This window comes from Mandrillus leucophaeus, unplaced genomic scaffold, assembly GCF_000951045.1.
Source record: "Mandrillus leucophaeus isolate KB7577 unplaced genomic scaffold, Mleu.le_1.0 Scaffold201, whole genome shotgun sequence".
Lineage (NCBI taxonomy): Eukaryota > Metazoa > Chordata > Mammalia > Primates > Cercopithecidae > Mandrillus > Mandrillus leucophaeus.
This window is the reverse complement of record NW_012102044.1, coordinates 1,873,450-1,884,775: the sequence shown is the minus strand read 5'-3', so window position 1 is coordinate 1,884,775 and position 11,326 is coordinate 1,873,450. Positions and strand designations below refer to the sequence as shown.

At 41.9% G+C, this 11,326-nt stretch overlaps 1 protein-coding gene across 1 annotated transcript in view; it reads right to left on the bottom strand.

Moving 5' to 3' along the window:
• Positions 1-11,326, bottom strand: part of TUBGCP3 (tubulin, gamma complex associated protein 3) — a 101,789-nt gene that overhangs the window by 42,216 nt on the left and 48,247 nt on the right. The window contains exons 12-14 of the mRNA XM_011979451.1: positions 5,654-5,764; positions 5,225-5,333; positions 670-859 (exon numbers count right to left, since the gene is read on the bottom strand). Of these exons, the coding sequence (XP_011834841.1) occupies positions 670-859; positions 5,225-5,333; positions 5,654-5,764 (410 nt within the window). The remainder of the gene's footprint in view (positions 1-669; positions 860-5,224; positions 5,334-5,653; positions 5,765-11,326) is intronic.

Below are 11,326 nucleotides of genomic sequence, written 5' to 3'. Positions count from 1 at the left end.
GTGTCCTAAAAGGAACACCAAAAAAGAAGTTTCATTCTTCTAAACACTTGGGTGAAAATCTCCAGGCCCAGGCTGTGGCCCCCGGGGGTGCTCATGCCCAGGCTCACACTGCCTGGGCCGGGGTCTGCACTGTCTCTAGACCCAGGAGCATAGCAGGCTCTGGTCCAGAACTGTCTCTGTCTCTACTGGTGGAGAAGGACACACATTTAACTCTGGAAGGGAAGATGCCATGAGAAATGTCAGGGAGCAAAATAAAAAGGGCTGTAGTTTTGTTTTTATGTGAAACATTAACTACAAATATAAAAGTAAAATTCAATTTTAAAATGTGTATTTTATTTTTCAGCTTTATTTCAAACTCAAGCTAAAGTTAATTGTGATTAGACAAACTCCTCATACATGAAGACTGTAAGCGCCATAGTTTTGGTAATAAATGCCAGTTTCTCTTATGAATAAAGCACAGAACATGACAATGATGCTCTGCTGATAACCAGAGAAAAATATAGGGGCTTTACCTTTTGAAAATTTTACATTCTTTTCAGATTTTATTTAAAAAAGTATGCTCGAAGAATTCAACTCATTTTCCTTTCATATAATTTATTCTTTTAAACACAAGATTCCTTCTCATGTCAAATATATTACTCATTTATAGAAATGAAAATAGTGTCTTACTTTAGCAAGTCCATTAAGTGCCTTATGAAGTCTCCTTGACCAAGAAGCAGGTACCGTCTCATTGCCTGCATGTGGTCCAACAAGCTGTACTTTTTATTGAGAACATCCAACAAGTATTTGCTGGTCTCAAAATAAGCAGCATCAATTTTCCCCTGAAATGCATTTTCTAAGTCTGTGAACAGGTCTGCGGCTGTAAAGAACAACAGGGAAGAGAACACGTGCATCCGTAGCCTGTGTTTTCACAAAGCAGAAGTGAAGGCACACACACCCAGACTCACGGCCAACCCCGGTCTGTGGCACCGGTAACACACCGACCTCAGGCACGGGCAGCTGGACGTTCCACGGAGGAGACCAGAGCCCTAAGACCACAAAGATGAGAACACTTCTGCCAGCTGGGGTCAGAGCAGACGCCTACGTGTGCGTCTTCATGATTTCCAAATCCCTTAATGCACTGGAACTAACCGGAAGTCTCACCAAAACACACTGGTAACAGCGCAAGCCAGTGCTAAGTCACCCGTCCACACCCATAAGACGTTTCCATAAATCAGTCTTAAGACCAAAACAGCACATGCAAATAGGCTTTGTGAACTGTACAACTCGCAAAAGTTGAGTAGTATCACGCATCATAGAGTGAACTCCACAGAGATTGCTGGAGACGTCTAGGGGACAAACCCAGATTGTCACCAGTAAAGACGCCTGACTCTACGCAGTAACGTAGGGGAAGAAAGCATTTCCACAGCTTTCTATTCAGAAGAAATCGCAGGTGGAGACTATACACACAACAGAGCTTCTTACAGTGCTGATTTACATCCGCAAAGCACAAAACCGGTTTTAAAACTTACATGAATACATCATTCATTAAACCCGCAATAACACTTAAGCTAGACAATAACCCCAGTGGGAGGAACAGCCTCAGACTGAGAGAAAGCAAAACGCTAGCCAAAGACTAAGCAAGGACAAGAAAGGCGAGAGCTTCTGATTCAGTTTAAGTCTCTTTCCATTATCTGAGTTACCCAGTTTAAATAGATCAGTCTTCACTCCTAAGATTTGTTTGTCCTTCAGAATAAGAAGGCAGTTAAGACAGGCCTATGTTAGTGCTGCTATTATTCCAATTACACAGCGGTAGTGAAAACACTAAGACGCTCCCAGTGAAGGAGCTGTAGTTATCTGAGGATGAGTGAGGTCTGCCTGGAGTCACGACACCACGGAACCCCTTGACGAGCTCACCACGGTCCTGTTTTAAGGGCATGGGGTTCTATTTCCGTTGATCTACGTAATTTTAATGATATAAAGATTTTTCTCTGGAAATGTTTTCATTATACCCTTGAGTCATTAAACATTTTCATTCCAAAGAGAAGGTTTGAATCAGTCTTAACCAGTCTCAGCCCAAACCAGCCTATGAAGACACAGAACCCAGAGCCTCCTCGGAACTCTCTCTGCTCCTTCAGGGTTCAGGCATCTCTCGTGCTCCAGTTTTTAAATTTTCACTCTTTATTCTTTATTCACACTTTTACATCTTCATAACCTTTTCACAGATAAAGATGAATCTGACATGTTCTCCTGTTTTTTGACCATTATTAAGAGTCTTTTAGGATTTGTATCTTCTACCTTCCCAGTTATACTATAAACACTCAACAGCAGAAACTCTGCTCTCCACTGACCCTGGCAGCCGTGGACAGGACGACGGGGACAGCAGGAGTCATTTCAGAGAAGCAGCAGCGCCCTGTCGCCCTCAGCATCTGCAGGGGACCAATCCCACGACCCCCACAGATACCGAAATCCCCTGATGCTCAAGTCTTTTCTATAAAACAGAGCAATATTTGCACCTAACCTACACACACCTTCCCATGTACGTTAAATCACCTCTAAATTACTTATAATATCTAGCACAATGTACATGCTATGCAAATAGCTGTTACACTATTGGGGTGGATTTTTTTTGTATTTTTTTAATGGCTGCATTTTTTAAATGTTTTTGATCCTCAGTTGATTGAATCTGCAGATATGGGGCGGTGGGTGTGGGAGCCGCCGGCAGTACTGCAGACTCAGAGCTCGCACAAGCAGCAGCAACCTTCATGGAGAGTCTCCCGCACAGCAGGAGCGTGGGGACGCCCTGTCCCGGGCACAGCCCATTTCTGCGCCATCTTCTCTAGGCACCATGAAAGGTCATCACTTGAACACAACTGCTCTCCTGGTTCTTCTTCCTTCCACCTCTTCAATGTAGAAGCATTTCCCCAAAATCTGCACTGGATCACATCTATCTCTATTCCAGGAACTAATCTGGGGTATATGGACCTCCCCCCAAAAAAATACATGTAAAATGGTGTGTGAATGCTTTAGGGTGAGAGGGGCCATGGCTCTCACACGCCTGAAAAGGGACCTGCCCTGGACCACACGGGAGCTCTTGCTACACCATCCTGCCTTGTCCTGAGTTACCATGGTGAGATAAATGCTTCCAAAATCTCTATACTTGGCCCTAACTTTTAACCAGAGTTTCAGTACAGCATTTCCAATACATGCTGGAAGCCTCCATTAGTAAGTCCTCTCAGTTACTGAAAACCAAATTGCCCTAAATGACACTCCTCTCTCAGTGCTATCCTCTTCCAAAATTCCCTGCTGCCCTTCCGACTAGGCCTCATGAGCTCAGAGTTCTAGTGCCATCACTGACTTCCTGATCCCCAGCCCTCCTGTCCAGAGAGCCAAGTCCTGTTAGAGAACATCTGTCATTCCAGTAACACCCGTAGCTAAAACCACACCCAGTAACCTATCCTACTTCCTACACCAGGTCCTAGTCTGTCTCTCTTTAAGTCTGTCACATTAATAAATAACAATAACTTACACCTTTTTGTTTTCACTACAATCTTTAGATAAGTCTAATTCGTCCTATTTCTCATCTGCACTTTCATGCACGTTATTCCTTTGTCCTGGGCTGCATGATAACCCACAACCAAATTCTCCTCCTTCTCCACGGCCAGTGCAATTTCTGCCTCCTTCCAAAGCCTTCCTGTTGAGCCTTGCCTGAAAATACCCAAAGCACTTCACCTGCAAATCTCACATCCCTGATCACTTTCCACCTTTATTACTGACTACTGGTTATTTTATTACGCATCTCCTCTCCAAGACCAGACTAATAAGCTCATGAAAGAATAGTCATGGTGAAGTCATCATCTCTTTCCTGTAGCTACCACAGTGTCCTACGCAAAGTAAACCTTTTGAATGAACCATGACAATATAATAGCAAATACAGCCAAAACTGGAGAGCTATAAATGTAAGTTAGCCATACACAAAACATCATCATGAAATTACTGAGGGTGGGGCAGGCAGCAAATGGGGAAAAGGAAGAGAACAAGGGAAAGCCTCAGCGCTTCACACAAGCTGACCCCTCACGCAGCACTCTGAATGCAATAAACACAGTAAGTGCAGTAAGTCCTGGCTCTTCTCCAAACGAAGCCTTTGCATCCCAAAGAATGAGCTACCATTAGCAATATTTCTTCTGTTGTTCCTTATTTTGGCACACTGTCACTTTATCATTTTAAAAAGTAACACAAATTAAGAAGGACAAAATAGCTATACCTATTCCAACACTTACGGTTTAACTCTGTATAAAAAGGAAATTAAAAATTTACACAGTACTATATACATATACATACATAATACTATGTATTCAGGTGTTTTAGAGAGTAATTCCAATGAGCTATAAATCCTATGGTACAAAAAACACTTTTAAGTAATCTGTAACATTAGCACATCACCATCACCATCACCTCCACTATCATCACCATCATCATATCATTACTATCACCATCACAATTATCAATGTCATTACTATCATCACATCACCATCATCATTACCACCATCATCACCATCAACATCATCACCACTATCACTGCTACCACCACGCCACCATCACCACCCATCCCCAACACCGTCACCTCACCATCACCATCATCACTGCCACCACCACGCCATCACCACCACCCATCCCCAACACCATCACCTCACCATCATCACCATCACCATCATCACCACCATCCATCCCCAACACCGTCACCTCACCATCATCACCATCATCACCACCATCACTGCCACCACGTCATCATCACCACAACCCATCCCCAACACTGTCACCTCACCATCATCACCATCACCACCACCATCACTGCCACCACCACACCATCATCACCACCACCCATCCCCAACACTATCACCTCACCATCATCACATCATCACCATCACCACATCACCATCAACATCACCACCACCATCACTGCCACTACCATGCCATCATCGCCACCCATCCCCAACACCGTCACCTCACCATCATCACACCACCACCATCATCACCACCATCACTGCCACCACCACGCCACCATCATCATCACCACCACCCATCCCCAACACCGTTATCATCACATCCCCATCATCCCCATCATCACACCATCACCATCACCACGTCATCATCATCACTGTTACCGTGAGCATCACCGTCCTCACATCATCATCACCATCATCACACCATCACCATCATCACCATCCCACCAGCATCATCATACCGTCCTGGGGTGACTCTGCAGACTTGGTCACGGCTATCATCTTTGTAGTGGGAGTCTGATCATGACAAACTTGGTGCAAGAAATTTATTGATTTTCCTATCAAAAGGACCTAAAAAGAAAAACATTCTATGATTACCTTTATGTAAATTTAAAACGATTGCCCAAATCTACAAATATTCCTAAGCGACAAATTGGCTATTGATTGAAAAGTAACAAGGCACCTGCTACAGTATGGAGCGAATTCTAGTAACTCAAAGATACACTGAACACATACTATGTTGATGTATTCAATTAATATGCACTTACTTCATCTCCAGAACATTAACAATCTCAAAACGCATGAAGTCTTATGGAAATTGGTTTTGTCACATAATCCAAGTATACATAGCCATAAAACATCAAAATCACAAAAATCTCTTCTAATCCTACCTTCCTAGACTGATCCATCGTAATAAATGAAGGAATCATCGATTTCCTCAAAGTATACTTGTCATGCCACAGTCGATCTGTTTTAACTGTTGGATCTGATGCTACAAAAAACTGAGAGCGAAGGGGCATGGAAACATTAAAGAGTGATATTTATGGCAAAATAATAACCAACAGCAACATCAAAGAATAAGTTATTCTAGAAAGCCAAGTTCTCCAGACACAGAGACTCTTACCCATTTATACAATAAAACTTATATGAAACACAGAAATCTCTCTAAATTGAACTATGTATTTCCTAAACTTTTAAAACTAAAGTATAACAAAAACAAGTTATGTCTTCCTTGGAGACTCAGAACGTCCATTAGAGCCTCTGTAGCCTAACACTGAGGCTTCTTGGGCCGCACGGAGCTCTTCCTCAGTAACAGTGCAGGCGTTTGGGGTTCCCTCCCTCACAGGCAGCAGCTGTGTCTCCTCCCATCAGTCTGCCTGCCCTTGCAGTCTCTCTTTTGCAGAGCCCCAAAGCCTGGAACACAGAGGGGCCCAGGCTGGGGTCCTCTGTTCACAGACAAGTCCCAAGCTCTATGGGCAGACCTTGCTGTACATGTACCCACGTGTACAAGGGGCCAGCACCAGCCAGGTGGCACTGTAGAAGGGACCCCTGTGTGGCTCCCTGGGGAACCATCTGTGCTCAGGAGCTTTCTTCCTCACTGGCACACAGCTCCCCTGCCCTGACCCTGATGGGCACCTACAGCACCGCCGTTAGAAAGGAAACCGAGTAGTAAGGAGAAAATTCAATGGCTGTTGCTTCCAGTTTACTTGCCACTGCAACAATGAGGCCATTCTCATTTTTCAGTCTACACCCTAACAGACTAGCGCTTTTAGTTCTATAAACTTGTTTTATAAAAGCACAACTGCTGAATTGAAGTAGCTTTTAGTTTTTATAGACAATGCCAGGTTTCCTTTCCACACAGCTGTGTAGACTGACACTCCCAGGGGCAGGATGTCCTGTTTTTGCAATCCTGGCTCATTTTAGATTTTGCCAGTTAGGTGGAATCATGGTTATCCTATATTGCTGTCATTAACCAAAAACGAAGCTGAGCATATTTTCATAGTTCTAACTGCCATTGGCCATTCTTCTCCTGTGAATGGTCTTTTCATGCCCTTGACCCATCTTTCTATTCATTTTGTTCTCTCATCAATATACAAAAATTCTTTGTACATTAGGAATAGTGATCATTTGTGAATCATTAAATAGCAGAGATTTAATTTTTCCAAGTTAATCATTTGCCATTGTTTATAGTATGGTCCATATTTTGGTTCTATGTTTTGTTATATACAGATAAATGTCTGTCTCCCTTTATGGTTTCTGAGTTTCCTGTCTTCCTAAGATCTTCCCATTCCTAGATTATGAAAATATTCTCCATCAAGTTCTTTCAGTATTTCTATTGAGTTATTTTTATTACCTAGATCTTTTTTTTTTTTTTTTTTTTTGAGACAGGGTCTCACTCTCTGGCCCAGGCTGGAGCGCACCGGCACGATCTTGGCTCACTGCAACGTCTGCCCCTCCAGCTCAAGTCATCCTCCCACCTCAGCCTCCCAGGTAACGGGGACCACAGGAGCACACCACCATGCCCGGCTAATTTTTTGTATTTTTTGTAGAGACAGGGTTTCACCATATTGCCCAGGTTGCTCTCAAACTCCTGAGCTCAAGCGATCTGCCTGCCTCAGCCTCCCAAAGTGCTGGGATTACAGGCAGGAGCCACCATGCCCGGCCTATTACCTAGATCTTTAATTCCTCTGGAACTTCGTATAATCCTGGCACACAGTATGTTATAAGGGGGAAGTCTACGTTTTCTCCTAGATGGCATTTTTTTCTTTACTGGCCGGGCCAGCCCCATTTAATAAATACACCATCCTTTCCTCTGAGCTAAAGATGCCTCATCAGGAATTGTTAATATCACCATAATTAATTATATCAACAGATTAAAAGAGGAAACCATTTGACTATATCAAAAAAAGCTGAGGAAGCATCTGATAATGCCTCTGTTTACATTCTCCAATGATAACCAATTCGTTTTTAATTATCATGAGAGTGTTGATTTAAGCATATCCAGTGCTTCCTCCATCACAGTTATGCTCTTCCTGGGGCTCTCCATCTCCTATGCGGGGAGGGGGAGCCTCTTCAAGCCGCTCCTGAGTCCTTCACACTGGACCCGAGTGATCTGCCCTGCTTTTCTGCTATAGATCGTGATGCAGGCTTAGCTCTGTTTCTTCCAATACCTAGAATCAGCCACTTCTCCAAGGAGCCCTACTTCCTTTGAAGGAGAAATGGCACTGGGACCATAACCTCAGCACTTGGCAGTATTTTCAGTTAAAAGCTGGAAGGCCTAAGACTCAGCACTGCCCTGTGATGCATGGCTGATTTCTCCAGTCAGGCGGTAAAACACATTTCAGTCGTATCACACCCCAAGTGCCTTGCTGGTGATCTTTCCATAAATCCCGAATATCTTTAAAAATTACATAGCAATACAAAATTAACGATTTCTTAGCAAAATGTAATGGTCAAAATTAACCCAAGAAGCAAGAGAGAGGAGACCCTGAAAACAGTATCTTCAGAAGAAACTGGAAATACAAAATACTATCACTAAGGCACAGGGCTACTAACACTTTTTAAGACATAATTCTTAGGTTGCTTAATGTATTATAGGCCACAGAAATACATATAGGATGGCCTCAGTTGATTTCATGAAACTGGCACTAGCACATGTGATTAGAAAAATACCAAAAATATTACAGGACAGTCTCATTTGTGAATATGAATAAACTCTGAATAATATGTTATACTTGCATTACTGGAATAAAATATTCTTCATCAGCATATATCATACTTCCAATATGCTATGCTAAATGTCTTAAAAACAAGGGAATACATAAATGAATTATAAAATATTACCATGTAGTCATTAAAAATAGATTGTTCTTAACTACCACAGCCCTTTCCAATAATCTGATGAAAAGCGTAGTTCTTCCCAGGAAAAAATCGCAGATACAGCTGACCCTTGAATCACACCAATCTGAACTGTGCGGGTCCACTTACAGCCAACGGCACACACAGAAACATAGCCTCCTCGGGGTGTGAAACTCACTCGTATGGGAGGCCCGCTTTCCCAACCCACAGGTTCCACAGGGCCGACTGCAGGACATGAGTACGTGTGGAGTTTGGTATCCACGCGGGTCCTAGAACCAATTCCCCTCGTATACCACGGGACGATTATATTCACAAAATAGAGTTTCAGAGATCATTTTAATAAGCCTTGGTGTCAAAAAATATTTAATGGCATAAAATAATGTTCATTATTTACTTCAACAAAATAAGCTGACAAAATACTATGCATATGATACATACAAATACACAGAAAAAAATCAGTATATACAAATATTAACAGAATGTGTCTGGTCCTGACAGGGTTACTGGAAAATTTTAACTTCATCCTCTGTATGTGCTTATGTGATCAACACTGTTTAAACTGCAAATACTTTTCTATTAGAAAAAAAAAAAATAGTTTAATAAAAGAATCAAGTAATTCTAGCCAAACACTGAACACACGCTACCAGTAAATTGTTGTTTTTTTAAATAACATCATTCTCCCAGGGCAACCAACTAAAAATCAATTTTTTTCTTTCACAGAAATCTACTTCCAAGAGTAAGTATTTCAGGAAACTAAATCTTAATGATGTCAAGATCTTCTATTTGATCCTTTTAAGGGCCAGACAGTATGAATTAGGCACAGCCAATCTCCTGCATCAGCAGGCACATGAGTAAGTGCCAACATGTTTATGACCACAGGGAAGAGGCTGCTACGTTTATTTTCAACTAAAATGTCTTATCTTTAAGTATCAATTTAAATGACTGAAGCATTCACTGATCTATTTTAGACTCTTGTGATCTACATTACCTTTCAGGGGTAAACAGCAATACTATCATGGAGGCGTCATCACCTTAACATAGACTTAAATTGTCCATGATAGAAATAAGCCCCCGTGAGTAATCTCAGCAGCGACTAAGTCACCGTGCTCATGCCGGGACTGCTCTGTACCTTGCCATACTACAGATTAGAGTAACTGCATATAAATTGTATGTCTGTTATTCCGTTAGAAGAGCTCATTTCTACAGACAACACACCAATTTATCCTAATAGCTGGAGTACAGCCGGATTTCTATCAGTATGAACAATAAAGAAAACTTAATTTAAACCATAAAAAATCTCAGGCAATTCAGGCATCTTTAGAAGTTATGAAAGCACTGCTTCATCTAAGGGCAAAGTAGCACGCAATCACTCTAGCAGCAAACATCTCGTAGCAAACAGAGAGCCTGGGTACGCTTTAGAATATAATTAATTCTGTGAAAAAATATATAGTTATAGAAGGGAAAAAAACCAAGGTCAGAATATAATTGCTATATGCTTTTATTTTGCTAAGGCATTTTCCACTCAAGGTTCTTTAATTTTCACCATTATGTCAAACGCAGAAAGAATTAAGAAAAAAAATAAAACATAATTGTACCATGATTTCTCATTAATTGCTGGACAAATGCCAAGGCCTCCCTACTAAAAACAGAAATGAAGAGGGTAATTTTCTTAGCAAGCAACTTCTAAAAATCAGATCCATTAATACAAACCATAAAAAATTCCAACTTCAACTTGCCAATCATGCAGGCAGCTACCAAGAGATTTCTCCTAAGGCCACACTTAGATAAAATAAAATGGGCTGGGTATGGTGGCTCACGCCTGCAATCTCAGCACTCTGGGAGGCCGAGGCGGGAGGATCACGAGGTCAGGAGATGGAGACCATCCTGGCTAACACAGTGAAACCCCGTCTCTACTAAAAATACAAAAAAAATTAGCCGGGCGTGGTGGCGGCGCCTCTAGTCCCAGCTACTCGGGAGGCTGAGGCAGGAGAATGGCGTGAACCCAGGAGGTGGAGCGTGCAGTGAGCCAAGATCACACCACTGCACTCCAGCCTGGGCAACAGAGCAAGACTCCGTCTCAAAAAAAATAAAAATAAATAAAATGGCAGCTGGACCAGTGGAATGAGTAAATTGGTCAGATTCTCTGCACAACAAAGGATAATTTACAAGGTAAACTTATAATTACAATATTTCAAGAGGTATGGCATAAAAATTCCAAAGGTGTAAGATATTTTATATGATAAACTTTTAAATTTCAGTAATACAGCAAGGGTGCTAAATAGATCCAGAGATATTCTGTCTCATCCATACTTTGTGGATCTTCAAATTCAAGGACGTAGTTTTAGAATATTATCACAGCATTTAAGTAAACATGTGAATCAAGTCTGGAAATCCAATTTTGAAAGCAAGAGAGTTTAATTTTAACTTGTCCCATCTTTTCTTGCTGCTGGTCGAAGCACCTAATCTTTACTATCCAAAGGGCAGTTGGAAACTGAGTGGTTTTGCCTGTAACTTGAATATATTGGCATAACTTGTTTACCTTCAGTTTACGGGGGAAGAAGTCAGGTTAGTTACAGAAAGGATTCACCATGCAGCTTCTCCAGATAGTAGTAACACAATGGAAAAACTTGGTTTACTTTCACAGTACTTACATTTAAGAGCAAAAAATGCCGGGCGCGGTGGCTCACGCCTGTAATCCCAGCACT